The sequence below is a fragment of the Ranitomeya variabilis genome, chromosome 4, assembly GCF_051348905.1.
Source record: "Ranitomeya variabilis isolate aRanVar5 chromosome 4, aRanVar5.hap1, whole genome shotgun sequence".
Classification (NCBI taxonomy): Eukaryota; Metazoa; Chordata; class Amphibia; order Anura; family Dendrobatidae; genus Ranitomeya; species Ranitomeya variabilis.
In genome coordinates this window covers 523,498,284-523,521,938 of record NC_135235.1, presented here as the reverse complement: position 1 = coordinate 523,521,938, position 23,655 = coordinate 523,498,284, and the positions used below count along the sequence as shown (strand labels likewise).

The 23,655-nt window shown below is 43.3% G+C and overlaps 2 protein-coding genes across 15 annotated transcripts in view; one reads left to right on the top strand and one right to left on the bottom strand.

The window, feature by feature from the left end:
• Positions 1 to 162: 162 nt before the first annotated feature.
• On the bottom strand, positions 163 to 22,424 carry LOC143765504 (uncharacterized). 14 transcript variants are annotated; one of them, XM_077252243.1, is made up of 9 exons: positions 22,286 to 22,424; positions 17,569 to 17,801; positions 13,353 to 13,500; positions 12,794 to 13,272; positions 10,193 to 10,263; positions 9,324 to 9,632; positions 8,955 to 9,201; positions 2,169 to 2,422; positions 163 to 420 (listed from the first exon to the last, which is right to left on the bottom strand). In XM_077252243.1, exons 3-8 carry the CDS (start codon positions 13,454 to 13,456, stop codon positions 2,190 to 2,192), a joined length of 1,443 nt encoding a protein of 480 aa, XP_077108358.1. In that variant the 5' UTR covers positions 13,457 to 13,500; positions 17,569 to 17,801; positions 22,286 to 22,424; the 3' UTR covers positions 163 to 420; positions 2,169 to 2,189. The 14 variants fall into 14 exon arrangements, with proteins under 14 accessions (XP_077108358.1, XP_077108364.1, XP_077108356.1 ...); XM_077252249.1 differs by having other exon boundaries at positions 12,806 to 13,272; XM_077252241.1 differs by lacking the exon at positions 17,569 to 17,801 and having other exon boundaries at positions 22,286 to 22,417.
• The window catches only part of PNPO (pyridoxamine 5'-phosphate oxidase), a 68,486-nt gene continuing 67,196 nt past the window's right edge, over positions 22,366 to 23,655 (top strand). The window contains exon 1 of the mRNA XM_077252256.1: positions 22,366 to 22,539. Coding sequence (XP_077108371.1) covers positions 22,366 to 22,539 — 174 coding nt within the window. The remainder of the gene's footprint in view (positions 22,540 to 23,655) is intronic.

Below are 23,655 nucleotides of genomic sequence, written 5' to 3'. Positions count from 1 at the left end.
TTCACTTTTTTAACGGAGATATGTTCTTCCCCAGTCTAGGGATCATAGCTGGGCATAACACTAAAAGAATGGCATAGGGTTAATGTAGGGGGGCTAGTCTTTTGTAGATATAATGGCAATAGCCGTGCAATTTATTTTTTGTAATGGTCACAAGTAGACAAAATCTTATATAAAAAGGAAAAAAAATGTATATGATATTTAACATCCTTCAGCTCGATTTCGAGCCATGGCAACTTGATGGATGAACTCTCTGTATGAAGATCGATCTTATGCAAGTCTAGATAGGTCCACCAGGGTCTTCTCCGCCGTTATCTTGATTGCATCAAGCCATCTTATTGCTGGTGTTCTTCATCTTGTTTCTTCTGACCATGATGTCCTTCTCCAGTGATTGCTATCTTCGCATGATGTGTACATGTGGCACTAAAAATGCATCCACAGAGTAGTGATCAAATTCCAAGAAAGATGATTTTGGAGTGGTTCAGGACCTTTTTTTTTTTTTTTTTGCTTGAGTTAAACTGACCCTCTACTCCAAAACTGTGACTACATTTCTCATGTATAGTTACTAGTGATGAGCAAATATACGCATTACTCGAGATTTCTCGAGCACGCTTGGGGGTCCTCAGAGTATTTTTTAGTGCTCGGAGTTTGTTTTTCTTTGCCGCAGCTGAATGATTTACATCTGTTAGCCAGCATAAGTACATGTGGGGGTTGCCTGGTTGCTAGGGAATCCCCACATGTAATCAAGCTGGCTAAGAGATGTAAATCATTCAGCTGCAGCAAGAAAAACTAAAACTCCGAGCACTAAAAAATACTCGGAGGACCCCCGAGCGTGCTCGAGAAATCTCGAGTAACGAGTATATTCGCTCATCACTAATAGTCACCCTAAGGCCATGGTCACATGGTCAGTATTTTACATCAATATGTTTAAGCCAAAACCAGGAGTGGGACAGAGGAAAAATATAATAGAAACATATGCACCACTTCTGTATTTATCACCCACTCCTGGTTTTGGCTTACAGATACTGATGTAAAATACTGACCAAATAGTGAACATGGCCTAAGGCTACGTTTCCGCGATGAGCTATTGGTGAGGTTTTGATGTTGCAGATGTTCTGCTCCTATTAAGTAAAATAGGTTACTTACATTTTTTTTCTAAAATATGCAGCATAAAATGCTCACCAAAAACTCATTGTGGGAACATAGCCTTACTCGTGCCCTCCGTTTGGCTTCTGCTGCCTCTTCTGCTTAAATCTGCATCCCTTTCCTCCTATTCCCAAAGGCCACTACACTATCCATGCCACTATAGTGGCAAGTCCAGATTACTTCTCCTCTGCTACTTCTGTGCTGTGCGATAGGAAAGATAGCGAGGCGTGGTTTAGACTTATGATTGAAATCCCCATGCCACTACAGCTGCCATCTGGGAACCAGGAGGAAATATACCCCACAAATCTGAGCAGAAGAGGAAGCAAGACCCCAATGGAAGGCAGCAGGTAGGGTGCGTATACATGAGATATATTGGAGGGTTGCTTTAGATATTCATGCTGAAACTACATGTACAAATGCAATGTAAAAACTCCAAACATTATAAAATAGATCTTAGACCTGATGAGGCTGGTGTATATACTTAGTAAATACCAGACAGAACGAGAGGCTGTATAATTCTAATATTATGAGTGTTTTTATGAGACCAACTGAAGATTGAGAGCCCTCAGCAGGAGGAATGCGGAGGAGCTGTCAATCAGGCAAGATGAGGGATATAGGGTTTACATTTAAAGTATTATACAGCCATTCTGACACTGACTTTCAAAGTAAGTACATCAATCTCATCAGGTCTGGTTTATATGTAATAATGTTTGCAGTTGGTATTGTAAAATCTAGTGTCTGATCCACATGAAGTGTCTTTTGCTTCATAAAATGGACAAGGTGTCACTTTGTGCCAGATTATTTTCTTTTGCTAAAAGCAACTATGCAGCCATTATAGTCAAAACTTACAAATGGACCAATTTTATTTGTGTTAGATTTACAGACATCAAAGGAACATGCATATTAATGCCCCCAGTCAGTTTGTGTCTCCTCTGGTCATTGCAGCAAAGGTTGCTTTGGATAACTTTATAATGTTCTTTATCCGGTAGTTTAAAACAGCATTTTACAATTGGTTGTCTGAATACCTGTAACTTAGTGGACAATGCTCAACTGTCCTGTGGCACGTCCTCTGTGATTAGTGTCTCTGTAGCCTTCTCATTGGCCGACTGTAGCCTCTGAGCTGCTGGTTTGGATATAGGTTTGGGGCAGTGTTTAGCGCCTCCCTCAGTCCAGTCGATACGTATGGACATCTTTTTCACGGCTCTTCGGGATGTGCCACATTTACTGTTTATAACTGCATTGAAGTTACAGCCACGGCCACAAGCTCTTGTTACATAGGCTGGAAAAGAAGGGGAATATAAAAGTACATTAGCAATGATCTTACAGATTTTATGCACTTTGTGAAATCTTGTATTTTATGTTACCGGATTGGAGCCAGTTAAGTTTTTTTTTTTTTATAGAAATTTTGCTTTTGATGTAGTTTAACCCCTTAGTGACAGAGCCAATTTTTACAATTCTGACCACTGTCACTTTGTGGCTATACAGTAACTCTGGAATGCTTCAACGGATCTCACTGATTCTGATTGAAGTACAATATGTCACGAAAAAAACATTCAAGAAAAGCACATCCAGCCCATGAATGGCAGCGCTTCCCAGGACTCACATTCAAAGATGATATTTCATATTTTTTTATTTCATAACTTAAAATAGAAGAGATACAACGCGTTTCGGATACAGTATATATCCTTCTTCAGGTATCATAAAAACACAGTACAAATCCTACTAGTATAAAATTCAATTACACTTATATATAGTATCAAACCTTTTATCCCAGCCTCAGAAACTTGATTTGGGGTGTGGACCAAGTTCAGGAAAACACCCACTAATTGATACAGCCTTGTTAACATTGATGCAAGAAAGAGAGGAAGAAGAAGAAAAAAAAAAAAAAAACCCAAAAAAAACCAAAGGGGGAAAAAAAAACAAAAAACAACCTTTACACTCTCTCTATAATATCATTCAATCCATTTGGAAGTAATGTTCCCAAACGATATATCCAAAACGTTTTTTTGGGAACATTATTTCCAAATGGATTGAATGATATTATAGAGTGTAAAGGTTGCTTTTTTTTTTTTTTTTTCTTCTTCTTCCTCTCTTTCTTGCATCAATGTTAACAAGGCTGTATCAATTAGTGGGTGTTTTCCTGAACTTGGTCCACACCCCAAATCAAGTTTCTGAGGCTGGGATAAAAGGTTTGATACTATATATAAGTGTAATTGAATTTTATACTAGTAGGATTTGTACTGTGTTTTTATGATACCTGAAGAAGGATATATACTGTATCCGAAACGCGTTGTATCTCTTCTATTTTAAGTTATGAAATAAAAAAATATGAAATATCATCTTTGAATGTGAGTCCTGGGAAGCACTGCCATTCATGGGCTGGATGTGCTTTTCTTGAATTACTCATCCTGTGTGAGCCTTACTCTGGCTCTTTCACTTGGATCCACCCGAGGCAAGCTGCAAGCCCTGTATATTGAAAAGTATCTCAGAGGGAATTCTGAGGATACATAATTTAAAGCCATTTCAGTCTTTTATCAGGTGAGTGCATAAAATTGTGCACCCTTTAAAGACTATAATATTGTGTTTACGCACTTAGGGCGCTGCGATTTGTCTGTTCTTCTTTCCCAAACAGGTTTTTTTTTTGTATATTGTACTTCATGTTAGTGGTAAAATTTATTCGATATGACTTGCGTTTAATTATGAAAAAAACGGAAATATGGCAAATTTAGAAAATTTTGCAATTTTCAAACTTTGAATTTTTATGCCCTTATATCAGAGAGATATGTCACACACAATATAGTTACTAAATAACATTATTCACATGTCTACTTTACATCCGCACAAGTTTGGAAACAATTTTGTTAGGTCGTTAAGGGTTAAAAGTTGACCAGCGATTTCTCATTTTTCCAACAAAATTTACAAAACCATTTTTTTAGGGACCATCTCATATTTGAAGTGACCTTGGGGGGGTCAATGTGACACCATTCTAAATACTGCACCCCTCAAAGTGAGCAAAACCACATTCAAGAAGTTTATTAACCCTTCAGGTGCTTCACGAGAACTAAACCAATGTGGAAGGAAAAAATATGAACATTTTACTTTTTTGACAAAAAATTTACTTAGGAACTAACGTTTTTTTTATTTTCACAAGGTTATCAGGAGATAATGCACCACACAATTTGTTGTGCATTTTCTCTGAGTACGCCAATACCCCATATGTGGGGAAAAGCCACTGTTTGGGGGCATGGCAGAGCTCGGAAGGAAGGGAGCACCATTTGACTTTTTGAATGCAAAATTGGCTGGAATGATGGCGCCATGTCGCATTTGGAGAGCCCCTGATGTACCTAAACAGTGGAAACCCCTCCAATTCTAACTCCAACCCTAACCCCAACACACCCCTAACCCTAATCACACCCCTAATCCCTATTTTATTATTTTTCCCTATCTAAGGGGGTGATAAACGGGGGTTTTATTTACTATTTTTTATTTTGATCACTGTGATAGACACTACCTATGAACCAATAGAAAAAATGTTCCTATTGGTGCCGGCCAGAAGATCTCATTATCTCCCAGAAGAAGACTCCGGGGGAACATCACGGGGGGATTCCTGGACTCCAGAGGTACGGGGGGGGGCGATCGGCGTACCCCATTTCTCTCTCCTCTAATGTGCGATCACATCAGAGGAGAGAGAAATTAACCCCTTAAGCCCCAAGGGTGGTTTGCACGTTTATGACCGGGCCAATTTTTACAATTCTGACCACTGTCCCTTTATGAGGTTATAACTCTGGAACGCTTCAACGGATCCTGATGATTCTGACATTGTTTTGTCATGACACATTGTACTTCATGATAGTGGTAAAATTTCTTCGATAAGACTTGCGTTTATTTGTGAAAAACACGGAAATTTGGCAAAAATATGGAAAATTTCGCAATTATCCAACTTTGAATTTTTATGCCCTTAAATCACAGAGATATGTCACACAAAATACTTAATAAGTAACATTTCCCACATGTCTACTTTACATCAGCACAATTTTGGAACCAAATTAAACCTCAGCGCCGTTAAAAAGTGGCTCTGTGGTTTAAGTACCCTTAACTGCTGCCGTGGAAAGGCGTATTGGCGGTCGTTAAGGGGTTAAAAAATGTTACGTGATAGATCAGTATTTTTATGGACTTAAATACCAATTTTTTTTATTTCTGTATTTTTGAACTAGGAACGGGATTATTTAAACATTTATATTTTTTTGTTTAAGAATAAAAAAAAGATTAGAAATTACTCATTTATCTTTTATTCTCCTTATCGAAGGTAAACCAGTATTACAGTATATAGTGAAATTACGGTTCTAGGATGGGCTGGACTTTACATGAAGACAAACATGGCAGTGATGTGGACTTCAGTAGGTCCCTGTCTGCAATGGTGACCCTTCAGTTACCCGCGATCGTGGCCTGATTATTATAGAGCCATTAATTCCATGCTTCATGTGAAAAGGGACATACATAATAAAGTACAATAATCTTAAACAATATAAGTAACCAACTGGTACAGAAGGAGAGGAGACCCTGCGCAAAAGGGCTCAGTCTAAAAGGGATAGGTGAGGGTGGAGCTGGTTGTGCAGCTGTATGGTGGAACGAAGGTTACTTCAGGTTCAATTTCAAGGTTTCCAAGAGTTTGATATGTTGGGGTAGAGAGGTCCAGAGTAGGGGTATGCATGGGAGAAATCAAGTATGCGATTGTGGGAAGAGGGGAACTTGTGAGGATTGGAGGTTGCGTGCAGGTAAGAATCGGGAGACTAGGTCACAAATGTATGGAGGACACAGGTTGTGGATGGCTTTGTATGCCATGGTTAGGGTTTTGAACTGGAGTCTGAGCAATGGGAAGCCAGTGAAGAGCTTGACAGAAGAGAGGCCATGAATAGCGGGTTGACAGGTTTTGGATAGATGGGTGTGATCGAGGCATGTTTGAAGCATGAGGGGAAAACACCAGTTGTCAGTGATAAGAGTTCGGGATGAGATGGGCTAAGTGCACAGGTGGTGAGATGTGATCTTGAGAGGAGAGTTGATCTGTGATGGTGGAGAAGCTGGTTTTGGAGAAGGAGGGCTGAGTAGTTATGAGGATGGGCTGTGGGGGTTGTATGCCAAAGCTATATCTAATGTTATCAATCTTCTGCTTGAAGAATGAGGCAAAGTCTCCAGCTGAGAGGAAGGAGGCGCTGGGGGACGGAGGAGAGAATTGAAAGTGTTAAATAGTTTAGAGCTGTGAGACAAGGATGATATAAGAGTTAAGTAGGTTTGTTTTACTACAGTGAATGTGGACTTGAAAGTGGTGAGGGACTGTTTTAACTGTGACCAAGTGCTCGCTGAAGTGAAATCTTTTCCATCTCCGCTCAGCAACCCTGGACACCCACCTCCGTTCTTCAGTCTGGCTAGTGTGCCAGGGTTGTCTGTTGATTGTGTGATGGAGGCGACAGATTCAAGAGCTGCAGCTGTTGTGTTATATAAAGTGGCCTCAGCATCGTGTAAGGAACCTATGTCTGCAAGAGGTAGAAGTGGCTCAGAAAGTGAGTGTAAATGAAGGTGTTTCAGATTCCTACGAGGGTGTGCAAGTTTGTGGAGTGGGGATTGTGCACCAGGAGGGAAGAGAATGTGAGAAGGTTGTGGTCAAACAGAGGGAGAGGTGAGTTAGAGAGGTTAGATAGGGAACAGAGGAGGGTAAAGATTAGGTCCAGTGTGTGGCAGTCTTTGTGAGTGGCTGCAGAAGACCATTGAGAGAGAGAAGCTTAGAGACAGCAGAGCTGGAAGTGTCAGTGGGGATGTCAGTGGAAAGGAAATGAAGTAGCTAAGTGTTGAAGTGGTCAAAAAAGGTGGCGGATGGCCCTGGGGGGGGGGGGGGGGGGGGGGACAGATGTAGATGTGAACAGAGTGCACCTTAAAAGAAGGGAGAGTAACAGAGGGTGCTAGTGGAATTGGGATAAAGGAGATATTATCTGACAAGAGAAAACCAACTCCACCCCCAAAATTGTTGCTGGGGGGTGGGGTGGGTCTGAAAGAGATTGAGTCCCCCATAAGAGGGGCAGCAGGAGTGGCTATGTCAGAGGGTGAGACAGGTGTCAGTGATGCAGAAGAAGGAAAGTTTGTTAGTAATGACAATGTCATAGATGTATGAAAGTTTGTTGCAGACAGAGTGAGCGTTCCATAGACTTCCCGTTAGAGGGAGTGGGGGCTGGGCGTGAGAAAAGTTGTGGAAAATTATGATAGATCGTGGATGGGAGGTAGAAAAGTGACTGAGGGGGGTGTGGTGAGGAGGGCCAGGATTTGGAGAGATATCACCAGCAGTGAGGAGGAACTGAAAAAGTGTTAGTAGGTGGGAACTGGAGAGAGTATGAGGTGGATGTCTATGTTTGGAGACAGAGGATTGTATGTTGAGGAACAGTACTGAGGAGGAGGTGAGATGGATGGAGAGATGACCAGTTTATTACTAGGTGTATGGACTATGAGGGTTAGTGAAGACAAATCAGAAACATTGTTTATTGTGACTAAGTATCCATTGACTTTCAGTTCCCTTCTGGTCTCATTCAGTACATTACACTTGTATGATGCAGGAGCAGACTACGTCATGCAGACTTGTTGCTCACAATATATTTGTAGCTGATGCATGCACACATTGGCAGACACTATATTTAGTCAGTGATTGACAGCGGCATTTAATTAAACAGCAGCAATCAGAGCTAGCCTTGGCATCTGCCCTGTATAAAACAAGGTAAATTTCTCAGCCCACTCCATACACAACGTGGGGCGAAACTGTACCAATCCAACAAAAGGCAAATTGTCACTGTACTTTCAGACAACATAATCACCAATTACAATTTATAAGTTATGTTGTCTTACCCCCTGAAAAAAAGAAAAAAAATCACCAGTGCTGGCCATTAGGCATTTGTCTATCTTGCTGTCTTTTGTCAAGTTTAATCCCTCTCTAGCAGTGGAGTCAGATTGGAGGAAATTCGGCCAGATCTTCACTAGAGTTGTGCGAATTTGCTCGGGTCCCTGCTTATTCGGCAAGCTATAGCGCTTACCGAATAATCTGCAGAGGGAACCCGGCTTCCTGGATCGCTCCGGCTGATCAGCTGCATGAGTCACAGCTGTGACAGCCACAGCACATGCATGGAGAGCCCAACACACAGGATCTCCATGAATGTGTCATGCCTGTCACACAGCCACGACACATGCAGCTGATCAGCCGGAGCGATCCATGAAGCCGGGTTCCCTCTGCAGATTATTCGGTAAGCGCTATAGCTTGCCGAATAAGCAGGGACCCGAGCAAATTCGCTCATCTCTAATCTTCAGCTCTGCTCTTGCTCTCCTGTTTCACTACATATAGTCATAACAGAGAGGTGGCTTTCGGATGAAAGCACGCAAATACAGAAGCATGCCTACTAAGAAATGATTAAAAGGAAGTTACTACACCTGTAGTGCTAGCAGAATGCTGAAGAGGATCCACTAATCAAATAGAGATGGTGAGTTTAAAAGCATGAAACTGTGGACTGTTCCTTTACATGTTAGAATGGAGTGTGCATGATGAGAAGGTTTTGAGGGAGATGAAGGTAGGAATACCATGCTCGTCTGTAGGTTTTTTTGTGAAAGTACTGGTATATGGTACTATTCATCAACTGTGTATATGTAACTATTTAACTGACCATACACAGTTCAAGAAAGCTCAGTAAATAGCAAACAAAAGTGCAGTGTTTCACCACCTTAAATGCTAAAACTACTAGATAATTGCAGAGAACCTTTTTAACATGCAGGAGACCCCTCACCTTTGATAGCAGTCACCACTGTATCGGGCAGTCGTAGGGGTTTTTCCATGGTGGTATTATTATGTGCAATCCGCTGTCCTGTGGCAGAAGATCGTGCCAGGGTCTCCCTAGAGAAGAAGTAATCCAGTAGACGCCGGGTCATTAGCTTGGGCTTATCTGGTGGAATGAGAGAGAGGTCCTCCAGCTGCTGGTAGGTGATATACACGCCAGATGCTGGCACCAGCTCCAGTTTAGGACGTCCGTTACTCTAAACATAGAGAAGGCACAAATTAAACTCCCTCATTTTGCTTATATGAATGCACAATTTGGTACGTTTGCAGATCAAGGATCTCCAGAATGGGGCACCTTGTGCTTTCAAATGATATATACCTCTACTGGTGAAGCCCACGCTGGAGTCCCATCTGGCAAGGTTTCTTGTAGAGGTTCCTCCCATAACACACAAGATTCAGGTATTGTGTTCTCTGCACCATCATCCATCTTCATCCAGTACTGGAAGCCACTTGTCACCCCGCTGACCCGCAGCATGCCATCTGCAGGGGTGCTGGTCACTTCATTTGGTGCACTTGAATGGTCCGGCTCTGGTGTTTGTGGTGGAATAGGGGATGCCACGCTTTCTGCTGAGGGAAGCTTGCTTTCACTCGACTGAACTGGAGTAGATGAAGCTTGAGGAGGGGAAGGCTAGAACAAAGATCATATTTAAAGTGTACCATATAACAGGCTCGGTCACCAGATTTCACAATACAAACTGTATAAGTTATTAAATAGTTCTATTGGACCTGATGAGGGTGGTGTACTTACTTTGAAAACCCATGTCTGAATGGCCGTATAATCTTTTTTATGTAAACTCATTCACATCCCACTTAGCCTGATTGACAACTCCTTATTTTAGGATCAGACAAACTTTCAAAAATCATTGGACAACCATTGTAATGTTGATCTTCAAAGTACTTACCCTAGACCTGATGAGGCTGGTGTAAGCATTATGAATAGCCATGCTAAAATAGCCATACAATACGTCTTGAACGCTTTCTGGTTTCGTCATAAAATGAGGAGGGCAGAGAAAGATTACGTTTAAATACATTATACAGTGTTTGGAAATATGTTTTTTTTTAGAAAAAGTACACAAGCCTCATCAAGTCAAAAGATTTATTTAATAATTTCTACAGGTTGTATATTGAAAACTAGTAACATATCCACTTTAAGTGGAATAGCAATTTAGATGTGATCATTTTAAATACCTGTGATTCTGAATTTGTCTCTAGAAATCCTGCCAAGTTTTTCAAGAAGGAGACATTGCAGTCACTGACCGCTGAAAAGTAAGAAAAAAAGAAAGAAAAAACTGATTTTCAATAGCTGAATTGTTTTCCAAGCTAAATAAAGGATTCCTGCATAACATATAGAAAATGTGCACACAGCCTATAGATAACCACAGGGTGCGCGCCATCATGTATCAATAGTAAACAACACACAAAAGAAGAAAAAAAGAAGTACAATATTGTGCGCACACCTGAAATCCGACAAATTTTATTAATGTACAATCCATAAAAACTATAAAATGTAAGTACCTAGTAATAGATTACATACTGGGTGCTATAGCCTTTGTGGGGGATGGTGTATTGGTTTTGCACGTAATAACCATGATATCTATTACTGCCAGGGTAATATACTGTACTGTTTGCAATCAGGGCATGGTGTGTGCTTTTGTGGGTATATTTTATACATAGCTGCTACATGTGATTATATCAGATCATGATACTTGTCACGGGTTCCTTCTCCGGTATCACACAATCAACAGAGCAAGAGAATAGTGAACAATTCCAAGACCTTTATTTAGGCAAAACACGAAAGGTCCATATATACGATCCATCACACAAAGGAGTAAATATTCCAGAACACGAATGCAGTTCAGTTACAGAATAAAAGTCAAACAATCCAGCACAGAGGATAACAGTCCATATTCCCTTCTTTCTCTCGGATATGCTCTTCACATCAAGGTTCCACACCAGACTGATCTCTGTATCTCACCTCCCTGATATTTACAAGTCTCCCCCCTCATTCACAGGCCAGGAGGGGGAAGGTCTCAGGGGCTCATTGTTTCAACAAGCTAGGTCAACATGTCATTAGCATATTAGCAAACAACATTATTCACTGACCCTGTGAAGAGATAACAATACAGAACTGTGGGGAGAATATCAGATGGCAAATAACTCATCCTACAAGATACAGTAACACCATGATAATCAGTAAAATAGAAATATACACAAAAATGATACCCACATAGCATATCACACCATCACAATACTACATTATGCAGTTTAGACAATTCTCACCATGGGAAATTAGCCCTTTTATTGCACCCTATTAGATGTGTTTCAGGGTTTTGTACTTACATTTTAGAGTTTTTATGGATTGTACATTAATAAAATTTGCCGAACTTTAGGTGTGTGCATCAAATAAAGGATTGCTATGAAGAAAAAACCTAGATTTTCTTTTTTTAGCAGTTTGTACCCCAGTGCCGCCGTTCACTACGGGAGTATAAACTTAACAGCTGTGACCAGCATTTTTAAGCAATTGCATTACATTTCATAGAGCTGGACCTCACGCTGTTACAAGGAGTTGAACTGGGATCATGATAGAATTCTATAGTGCTTCAAGTTTAGTGTAACTTATCCTCAGAAGTCCCAGTATTCTGGCCATCAAATAGATGGTAAAATGCATCATAAATACGGACACCATAATCATTTTTTACAATTTTCTGGTTGGCTCCCTGCAACTGAGTAAGAGTTGTCTGTGTTACTCATGTAACAGTACTCTCCTGTTACCTGGATTGAAACACAAGGAAGGGAAACACTCATGTAACTCAAGAACTAGAAATGTAAATTCTCCTTATACCACAATAAAGAGATTGTCCGGCCTTTGGCTATGGTCACATTATCAGTATTTGTAAGCCAAAAATCAGAGGAAAAGTATAATAGAAACCCGTCACCACTTCTGCATTTATCACCCACTCCTGGTTTTTGCTTACAGATACTGATGTGAAATACTGACCAAATACTGCTAGTGTGACTGTAGCCTTAGGCTACAAATCTGTAGTCACTAAGTGACTGCAGATTTGTGAATCCTCAAATCATGTGTAGTACGTGCTGAGAGGATTCTGCAAACACCTTGAGCCAGCAATTTGCATACTTTCAGCCACATTCCGACTAGCTGTGTCCAGCCTTGCTCAATACACTTGCATTGAGCGAGGCTGCGCACATCTAGTTGGCGTGTTACCGCATGTATGCAAATTGCATACTTACGGATACTCTCTCGCCACCAGACAACCCCCTTAAGACATGATGCAGTTGATGCAGAGTCTGTGGATAGCAACAACGTTCAGTTCAATACACATGAATGAGAGTTTCACACATACCCTCCTCTCCATTGGCTAAAGAACACAAGACGGCAACATTTTTAAGGAAAGTCAAATTCACAGATTACCCTACAATACGGTTGTATTTGCCTTTTCCCCATTAATAGAGTAACTACACTTTTTTCTTGTCATACATCAACAGTATCAGTGAAGATATAATGTCTTCAGTGAGGGATGAAATTACAGCTGCTGCCTAAAGAAGACTATGGAGAGGAGAAAGGGCAGGGCACACAAAGAGAAGCCTTAAAGGGAACCTGTCAGCAGGATTGTGCACACAGGATTGTGCCGACCTACACACAGTGTCAGGTCGGCGCCGTTATACTGATTACAGTGATACAAAACACAGGACAACTTATTCTGAAAGGGCGGTTACACTTTAAGGAGTTAGAAATAATGCCGATATTTGCTGATTTTAAAGACCGCTCACCCACAGACTGACCATCTGGTCCCGTGAGACGATCACCTTCTTTTATTGCACAGATTCCTCTACGAGACAAAGCATCATTCTGCTCCTCCAGTGTCTGCACGTGCCTTCTTAGGTCTTGATTCTCTTTCTCCAGTTCTTGGATTCTCCATTCTTGCACTTCAGCAGCTTCATCTCGAGAAGTCAAGATTTGATGCAGTTCTGCAATCTGTGCCTCAAGCTCCCGCACTAACTCTGAATAGAGCGCAGTAACCCGGCTTCCTGACCGTGCGCTCCAGTGCTGTCCTACAGGACCTTGGAGACATCCTGAGTCCCTATTTGAAAGACTCCTATCATGCTCATTAGTTCTTTGAACGTCCTGTAAAGTGGCAGTGTGGTGCCAAGGAATTGTGGGTGAGCACAGAGGTCCATTCAAGGTTCTCTGACGTTTCCTGGTGGCAAAGTCCTCTTCGGATTTGTGCAATATTGATGAAGACAAACATCTAGAACATCCAAATAGAAGAATTATTAAGGTCAATGACAATATCTTTAAGACCTACCACATTTTATCTTTTTCATTTACCTGCCTGTGTGTGCAGCTCTGTCTTGCAGACCGTGTGTAGGCACATTATTGAGCGTGCTGTCTGACTCTGCTTGCCTGGGTTCAGGTTCTTCACAACGGTTCATCTGTTTTATCTTGAGTGGTCTTCACAAAGACATACTTTATTGACCTGAAACGACAGATCGGGAATGAAAGCTGTGATTATACGAAGACGTCAACCTTGGTAAAGTGATGTTTGCTACTGACCAATATATGGTTCAAAGAGGAAAAAATAAAAATCACATCTGTAAAAAAAAGTTGCTTCATGAATCATTTTCATACCACATGCTGTTAAAGGGAACCCGTCAGGGCTGGATTCCCTATGTAAGTAAAAGCAGAGCACGTTAGGCTGGTTTCACACTTGCGTTTTTATCTGCAGCGTTTTAAAAAAAAACGCATGTGGTGAAAAAACGCATGTAAACGCATGCAAACGCTGCGTTATTTAGACGCATGCGTTTTTGCGCCCCCCCAAAAAAATGCGGGAAAACGCGGCGTTTTCCTGCGTTTACATGCGTTTTTTCCCGCGTTTGCGTTTTTGAAATGCATGCTGAGAAGTGTGTGACAGCTGCCAATCATCAAAATCAACTAGAAAACACACTATTAATAGAATTAGCTAGGGATAGGGTTAGGATCCCTAGGGTTAGGGGTAGCTTTTTATTAGAATGTCCTGGTCACCAGGTCACTGATAAGCCACCCCCCACCATCAAGGTGATAAAGGGATCCAAACCCTAAGCCTACCCCTAACCCTAGGGATCCAAACCCCAACCCTAACCCTAGGGATCCAAACCCTAAACCCTACCCCTAACCCTAAGGATCCAAACCCTAACCCTAGGAATCCAAACCCTAACCCTAGGGATCCAAACCCTACCCCTACCCCCAGGGATCCAAACCCTAACCCTATCCCTAACCCTAACCATAACCCTTGGGATCCTAACCCTAAGGGTTAGGATCCTAACCCTAAGGGTTAGGATCCCTAGGGTTAGGGTTAGGATCCCTAGGGTTACTAGGGATCCTAACCTTAGGGTTAGGGTTAGGTTTAGGATCCCTAGTAACCCTAGGGTTAGGGTTTTCTTGTTTTTTTCTTGTGTTTAGGGTTAGGGTTTTCTTGTTTTTTCTTGTGTTTAGGGTTTTCTTGATTTTTCTTGTGTTTTCTTGTGTTTTTCGGTAAAAACGCATGCGTTTTTAACGCAAGCAAACGCATGTGCTTAAAAACGCATGCGTTTACATAGACAGCAATGCATTTTTTTGCCGCGAAAAAACGCATGCGTTTTTTTGCGGCAAAAAAACGCCGCTAGAAATTACTACATGTTGCATTTCTGCAAATGAACGCATGCGTTGCCGAAAACGCGTCAAAACGCACGCTAAAAAACGCATGCGTTTTTTAATGTTAAGTATAGGAAAAAAAACGCATGCATTTTTTAGCGCTAAAACGCTGCAGATCAAAACACAAGTGTGAAACCAGCCTTAGAGGTGATAATTACAACCCCTGGCAAAAATTATGGAATCACCGGCCTTGGAGGATGTTCATTCAGTTGTTTAATTTTGTAGAAAAATTTGATCACAGACATGGCACAAAGCTAAAGTCATTTCAAATGGCAACTTTCTTGCTTTCAGAAACACTAAAAGAAATCAAGAACAAAAAATGTGGCAGTCAGTAATGGTTACTTTTTTTTATCCAAGCATAGGGAAAAAATTATGGAATCACTCAATTCTGAGGAAAAAAAATATGGAATCATGAAAACAAGCAAACAAAAAAACACTCCAACACATCACTAGTATTTTGTTGCACCACCTTTGGCTTTTATTACAGCTTGCAGTCTCTGAGCCATGGACTTAATGAATGTCAAACAGTACTCTTCATCAATCTGGCCCCAACTTTCTCTGATTGCTGTTGCCAGATCAGCTTTGCAGGTTGGAGCCTTGCCATGGACCATTTTCTTCAACTTCCACCAAAGATTTTCAATTGGATTGAGATCCGGACTATTTGCAGGCCATGACATTGACCTTATGTGTCTTTTCTCAAGGAATGTTTTCACAGTTTTTGCTCTATGGCAGGATGCATTATCATCTTAAAAAATTATTTCATCATCCACAAACATTCTTTCAATTGATGGGATAAGAAAAGTGTCCAAAATATCAACATAAACTTGTGCATTTATTGAAGATGTAATGACAGCCATCTCCCCAGTGCCTTTACCTGACATGCAGCCCCATATCATCAATGACTGTGGAAATTTGCATGTTCTCTTCAGCAGTCATCTTTATAAATCTCATTGGAAAGGCACCAAACAAAAGTTCCAGCATCATCACCTTGCCCAATGCAGATTTGTGATTCATCACTGAATATGACTTTCATCCAGTCATCCACAGTCCACGATTGCTTTTCCTTAGTCCATTGTAACCTTGTTTTTTTCTGTTTAGGTGGTAATGATGGCTTTCGTTTAGCTTTTCTGTATGCAAATCCCATTTTCTTTAAGCGGTTTCTTGCAGTTCGGTCACAGGCGTTTACTCCAGTTTCTACCCATTCGTTCCTCATTTGTTTTGTTGTGCATTTCCTGTTTCAGAGACATATTGCGTTAAGTGTCCGGTCTTGACTCTTTGATGTCTTCCTTGGTCTACCAGTATGTTTGCCTTTAACAACCTTCCCATGTTGTTTGTATTTGGTCCAGATTTTAGACACAGCTGACTGTGAATAACATCTTTTGCAACATTGCCTGATGATTGTCCCTCTTTTAAGAGTTTGCTAATCCTCGCCTTTGTTTCAATTGACATCTCTCGTGTTGGAGCCATGAATTATGGCAGTCCACTTGGTGCAACAGCTCTCCAAGGTGTGATCACTCCTATTTAGATGCAGAAGAGGGAGCAGATCTAATATGATGCAGGTGTTATTTTTGGGTATGAAAATTTACAGGGTGATGCCATAATTTTTTACTCAGAATTGAGTGACTCCATAATTTTTCCCCTATGCTTGGATAAAAAAAAGGTAACCATTACTGACTACCACATTTTTTGTTCTTGATTTCTTTTAGTGTTTCTTAAAGCCAGAAAGTTGCCATTTGAATTGACTTTAGTTTTGTGCCATGTCTGTGATCTGCTTTTTTTCTACAAAATTAAACAACTGAATGACCATCCTCCAAGGCCGGTGATTCCATAATTTTTGCCAGGGGTTGTAGCAGCCAGAGCCTGTGCCTGTCAGAGGTGGCAATCATCTGTGAAAGGAGAAACCATTGTTATAATTACGAGAAGTTGCATCAAAATTTGTATTCCACAATCCATCCTAATTATGTAATGGTGTGTAAATGTATGAAAATCCTTACCAATCACTGGCTTCCAGCACCTCTCCGTTCCTGTTCTGGCCCACATGACCTGAAAACAGACTGGCCGGATAACACAGGGGGTTTGTGTGTATACCGCAAGTTGCTTCCACAATGTATGGCTATGGAGTTTTGTTCTGAGCCCCAGACATAGAATAGACGCTGTCTGAGCTGTGCAAAGCTACAGAGCAGTCATGTAGGGCCAAAGCAGCGCTTGAAACCAAAGAAGACAGTGTATTTTAGTACACTTACACCATTACACACATAATTAGGATTACAAAATACAATTTTTGACGACAATTCTTTAACCTTTGCTGTGGGTAGGCTCTGAGCTCAATCAATCTCCTTCCCCCTCTGGCAGCTGACACTATACAGTCTTACTTCTCCATATAGGTGATGTGGGATCCACAGTAGTGAACATATATACTGTGTTACATCCATTTTTAATTACTTTCAAGTGTCTCCATCTGATTGACAAAGTCAAAAGTGACTACAGTATAGTCATTGCAACTGCTGCATCCGTTTTATATCATGGAGGACAATACATTTATCTTTTTGAACCTAAAAATGTTACTAATCGTCAAGACGTTATATGTCTGTATGAGGACAATCTGACCTATACCTACGTTAAATTCTTTTCAGTGGTTGATTTTCATGTCATTTTCAGATTTTTCTGCAATAGTGTAGATCCATATTGCCGCTCTTGGCAGCTGCTACTTTCTATTCTGAATATTATGTTGCATAAGTCAGATGACAACAACTACAAAACCAGAATTACCTATGTGCACTAATATATGAAGAAAACATTATCTGCAAGCCACTTACATTCGTGGGGCTAATGGAATTTTTTTTACATAAGTCTTTAAAAAGGACAGATCACTTGCCTTTTTTTTATTCAAGGTCAATCTTTCAGCAAGACTTTCACCAGAGTTAGCACAGGATGGAGTAAGCCATCTCGTCGCCCTCCAGTGCTGCGTCACACCAAAATTCAGCTTTAATTCAGGTGAAAATTAGTTTTGCAAATGCAATGGCAGACGAGTCTGAGCACTTGTAGTTCTTAGCACCTCTTCTCGCCACTGGTGCCACCATTTGATTGACAGCAGACACAGATGCTCGTCTACAAAAAGATAATTGTTCTTGACAGTATTATTTTGTGTAAACAGGCCTTATGTTGAGGAGGACAATGGCACTATGCACTAAGCGTCTAGTCCTGCCAGTTGGTCCATGTAAATGGACTCGGACTATGTTCACATGTTGCGATGGTCTTTTTTCTGCAGGTAAAACCTGCTCTCTGGGCAATAAAGAAGCTGCTTACAAAAAGCAAGTTTAGCTGCGTTTTTAAGGATCCAAAAGTTCAGCTTTGCTTCCACCACAGAAGCATGAACACAGCTCACCAATGCACGAAATATGTGAAACCATTAAACCATTTCTGGAAAAAGGGCAATTTGATAAAATTATTTAGTGGAAAAAGATTTATATGTCAGAAAAAATAGTAAATATTCTGAACAAAAAAGTTCATATAAGTTCATGAAAAAAATACACAATTACAAATGTAACAGCGGAGGGAGGGGACTTGGTCGGGATTAGTTTACCTAAGGGTACCGTCTCACAAAACGATTTACCAACGATCACGACCAGCGATACGACCTGGCCGTGAGGGTTGGTAAGTCGTTGTGTGGTCGCTGGAGAGCTGTCACACAGACAGCTCTCCAGCGACCAACGATGCCGAGGTCCCCGGGTAACCAGGGTAAACATCGGGTTACTAAGCGCAGGGCCGCGCTTAGTAACCCGATGTTTACCCTGGTTACCGTCGTAAATGTAAAAAAAAACAAACAGTACATACTCACATTCCGGTGTCCGTCAGGGTCCCTCGCCGTCTGCTTCCCGCACTGACTGAGTGCCGCCGTAAAGTGAAAGCAGATCACAGCGGTGACGTCACCGCTGTGCTCCTCTTACTTTCCGGCCGGCTGGCAGTCAGAGCGGGAAGCAGACTGCGAGGGACCCTGACGGACACCGGAATGTGAGTATGTACTGTTTTTTTTTTTTTACTTTTACGATGGTAACCAGGGTAAACATCGGGTTACTAAGCGCGGCCCTGCGCTTAGTAACCCGATGTTTACCCTGGTTACAAGCGAACGCATCGTTGGATCGGTGTCACACACACCGATCCAACGATGACAGCGGGAGATCCATCGACGAAAGAAAGTTCCAAACGATCTGCTACGACGTACGATTCTCAGCAGGGTCCCTGATCGCTGCTGCGTGTCAGACACTGCGATATCGTATGGATATCGCTGGAACGTCACGGATCGTACCGTCGTAGCGACAAAAGTGCCACTGTGAGACAGTACCCTAAGACATGGACAGAGCATTGAGTTTGTAGGACATGGTTTACTTTCACACTTTGCTTGGGCATTGTTCAATTTCACACCTTGGTCGGCCAATGTTCACTATGCACACATTACTAATTTAACTTAACTGTACTAATCCCAACCGCCATTCTCAGCTGCCAAGAAACCTAAGACATTATGGCTTAAACTTGGGAGAAAAAAATCAAAACAAATGGGTTTTACATCCTGCTGTACCTGCTCATTTCACTAAAAATGCAGCAAAACCTGATTCCTGCGTTTTTTGCACTTACTCACTGCTTTCTATGGGTGAAAAAAGCTGCAAAAACCCTAAGGGTATGTTTCCACGTTCAGGAAACGCTGCGTTTTTGACGCTGCGTTTTTCCGCAGCGTCAAAAACGCAGCGTCCAGATGTTACAGCATAGTGGAGGGGATTTCATGAAATCCAGACTCCACTATGCGTTAAAAAACGCATGCGTTTTTGCCGCGAAAACGCATGCGTGGTGCGTTTTTTCGAAACGCAGCATGTTGCTACTATGAGCAAAACACGCAGGTACACCGCAGGTGACCTGCCAGTGACCTCAGGTGCAGTTTTGGTCAGGATTTTACCTGCATAAAATCCTGACCAAAGCCTGAAGCAAAACGGAACGTGGAAACATACCCTTAAAGTGACATGCTGCTGTTCTCAAAAACACAGCAGTTTTCCAATTCAGTTAGGACAAAAAAAAAGTTTGTGTGCATGAGATTTCTGATATCTCATAGCTTTTGCTTGTACTGTAAAATGCAGCAAAAAAATAAAACTCAGCCACAATGCAACCTGTGAACATAGTCTTAGGGTCCAATTTACACTGAGGAATTATCATTCTCAGCAGCGCACAGTCCTGTGATGGTTCGCACTGCCTAGGACTATGGCAGCCTATGCGCACTGACTGATGTATTACACTGTGTTTATCTATTAGGGTAAGTTTCCACGGTCAGGAACCAGCAGCACTTTGGATGCAGCACGTGTCCGCTCCGCCCAATTTCTGCCGGGTTTTGTACGCAGGTGATTCCGCATGTGTTCATTGAACCGTGTGGAATCACCGCATCCTATACATTGGATAGTGATAGTTATCTTGCGGAGACTGAGCATCTCCGCAAGATAAATAAACATGCTGCAGTCTGGAAAGACACGCCGCATGTGCATATACGCAGGTCTGCCACCTGCGTTTTTGTACGCATAGTGGATATGGGTTTTCATACAATCCCATCCACTATGCTGTAACATCTGGACGTTGCGGACTGGACGCTACGGATGTAAGCAGTGTCAAACCCGCAGTGTTTACTGACTGTGGGAACATACCCTTACAGATAGCTCAGTGCACAGCGCTTACTTTCGTCTGCCCGTGTAAACAGGCTACTAAACGACCACCGATAGGAAAAGCTTACAGATCAGTGACCCTTTAATGCCGCCGGTTGGTCTGTGCCCCTTGCACACATTTTAAGACCAGGTCTTTTAGTGGTCATCTCCTGCTGTGATGTCACCTCCTGCCTGATGCCGTTCTCACCGGCTCCGGGTTGTGATGCAAATTCCCAGGTCCAATGTGAGCAAACAGTCCACAGGGATTGTTCTACATAAACCGCGTTACTTCCACTTATGTCACATTGCCCCCGACACTCAGACTGCAGACATTATCCGCTAGTAAAGGATAACAGCAGGCACGATACCATGAGAGGAGAGAACTACAAGTCTAAGCATGTTCAGGCTCCAAAGATCAGTTATTTTTAAGATATCAGCATTCATGATGCCATCAGAGGAGAGAACTAAAAGTCACAGCATGCCCAGGCCCCAGATATTATCCATTCTGGCATATCTGCAATCAGTACAGTCAGCTTAGTATGTGAACTACAAGTCCCAGCATGTCTGAGCTACAGATATGATCCGTTATTATGGGACATCAGCTGTCAGCACAGTTAGGATAGTATCTTCGGAGAGAACTACAATTCCCAGCAGGTCTGGGCTACAGATAATACCCAGTATTATGGTGTAGCAGCAGCCAGTATAGTATCTCCCAAGAGAACTACAGGTCTCAGCATTTCTGAGCTGCAAATATTATCAGCAGTCAGTATAGTTAGACGAGAGGACTGCTAGTCCCAGCATGTTCCAGCTGCAGCCATCATAGTAAAAGCTAAATCATCAGACACATGTGGGCTCGTGTCACCACGAGGGGTACAGGCTAATGTGAGCCCACTGGTGACAGAACAGCCCTCACTAAATATCGCGGCGGATGTGCGGACCCCCGGCCACTTCTCTCCCTCCCGGCCTCCTCTCCCCCAGCCTCCTCTTCCCTGGCCACTTCTCCCACAGCCTCCTCTTCCCTGGCCACTTCTCCCACAGCCTCCTCTTCCCTGGCCACTTCTCCCACAGCCTCCTCTTCCCTGGCCACTTCTCCCACAGCCTCTTCTTCCCTGGCCACTTCTCCCCCCGGCCTCCTCTTCCCTGGCCACTTCTCCCCCCGGCCTCCTCTTCCCTGGCTACATCTCCCCCCGGCCTCCTCTTCCCTGGCCACTTCTCCCCCCGGCCTCCTCTTCCCTGGCCACTTCTCTCCCCGGCCTCCTCTTCCCTGGCTACATCTCCCCCCGGCCTCCTCTTCCCTGGCTACTTCTCCCACAGCCTCCTCTTCCCTGGCTACTTCTCCCACAGCCTCCTCTTCCCTGGCTACTTCTCCCACAGCCTCTTCTTCCCTGGCCACTTCTCCCACAGCCTCTTCTTCCCTGGCCACTTCTCCCACAGCCTCTTCTTCCCTGGCCACTTCTCCCACAGCCTCTTCTTCCCTGGCCACTTCTCCCACAGCCTCCTCTTCCCCGGCCACTTCTCCCCCCGGCCTCCTCTTCCCCGGCCACTTCTCCCCCCGGCCTCCTCTTCCCCGGCCTCCTCTTCCCCGGCCACTTCTCCCCCCGGCCTCCTCTTCCCCGGCCACTTCTCCCCCCGGCCTCCTCTTCCCCGGCCACTTCTCCCCCCGGCCTCCTCTTCCCCGGCCACTTCTCCCCCCGGCCTCCTCTTCCCCGGCCACTTCTCCCCCCGGCCTCCTCTTCCCCGGCCACTTCTCCCCCCGGCCTCCTCTTCCCCGGCCACTTCTCCCCCCGGCCTCCTCTTCCCCGGCCACTTCTCCCTCAGGCCTCCTCTCCTCTGGCCACTTCTCCCCCCGGCCTCCTCTTCTCCCCCAGCCTCCTCTTCTCCCCCCGGCCTGTCCTGTGTGCACGGCTCATTTACCTGGCATCATTGGGAAGTTTAGTAGCGCGGCCATTCCTGTCCTTCTCCAGTGCCGTCTCAGTCCTCACGTGACAGATCACATGACCGTGACATCACGAAGGTCCTTTCGCCTGCGGGAGCCTAGCATGTTAGTGTGTCGTGGGCTCCTGGCATCTACCTGTGTGTCACTCACTATCCGGGCAGTCAGCGGCAGAGCTGGAAGTGACATCATGGATCTCGGGGCCATGCGGAAGAGTTACCGAGGCGACAAGGAGGTAAAAGGTCGTGACCTGGGCTGGTGGCATCAGCATAACATTAAGAGGTGTCTGGGGCAACCTGTGGATCTCCGGCTGTTGTGGGACTACGGGTCCCAGCAGAGCTAATACGCCGGTAACCTGGGTGAGCTGTAATGGCCACAACCAGGGAGGAACCACGAGATAACGCCTGCAAGTTATTGTCATTTTGTCCAGGATACAATAGGAATAAAGTTGTGTTATCTCAGGGCAGGATGGACAGAAAGCTGATTGGTTGTTCTGGGCAGCTGGTTGTGTGTTCCTCATGGGTGGAGCTGCGGCTCCTGTAGCTGCTCATGGGCGTCACCAGCCCCACACTCTGGAGATAAGCGGTGCCCGGCGTCTCTCCACACTATTGACTGCACATTAAAGGGGTTGTCCAGCTTTGGGAACGGTTTATTATTTCTTAGGACAGATCAAAGGAGGCCAATTTTTGCTCTTATTTCATTCCTGTTGCACCCCTGACATTTGCGGTTTTTATTTTTTGTAAATCCGCCGTACAGATATGGGCATGTCACTTCTTTCAGTGTTTTGTCACCATTTTTCACCCATTGAAAGCAATGGGTAGTGCAAAAAATGCTGAAAAAGGGCAGGTATTAGTTTTTTCTGCCAAAATCTGATGAAGTAGAATCAGGTCTTTTTTATGCACTAAACTTCATCAGCGTGCACACGAGACAGATGTACCCTGACAAAAAACGCATCAGAAATGCAAGGTGTGCACCTGGCCGTATTGTTGTAGCTGTAGCTCCTCAGTGGACCCCCAGGAGGGATTTCATAGTGATGTCATCCTGTAGTTCAGGGGAGGTTTATATTTTGCGCTATGGGGCACGTGTCTGAATTTTTTTCCCCCAGAGACTGGAAAAAAGAAGAAAAATCATTGAATTCCTGAGTTTCATCTGTTTCTTTAATCACACTCGGCGGTGCAAGGCAGCGAGTTCATTAAATATATCGGCATGACACCTCATGGACACAATGGAGAAGATGGAGACATCTTTTTCTCCATCTTCTCTTCATCCTAGAAAATCAGAGCGTGATTACAGTGTTATCTGCATAATCGGCCTGATTTTCGCAGATGAGAGAATCTCTGGTCGTCTGCAG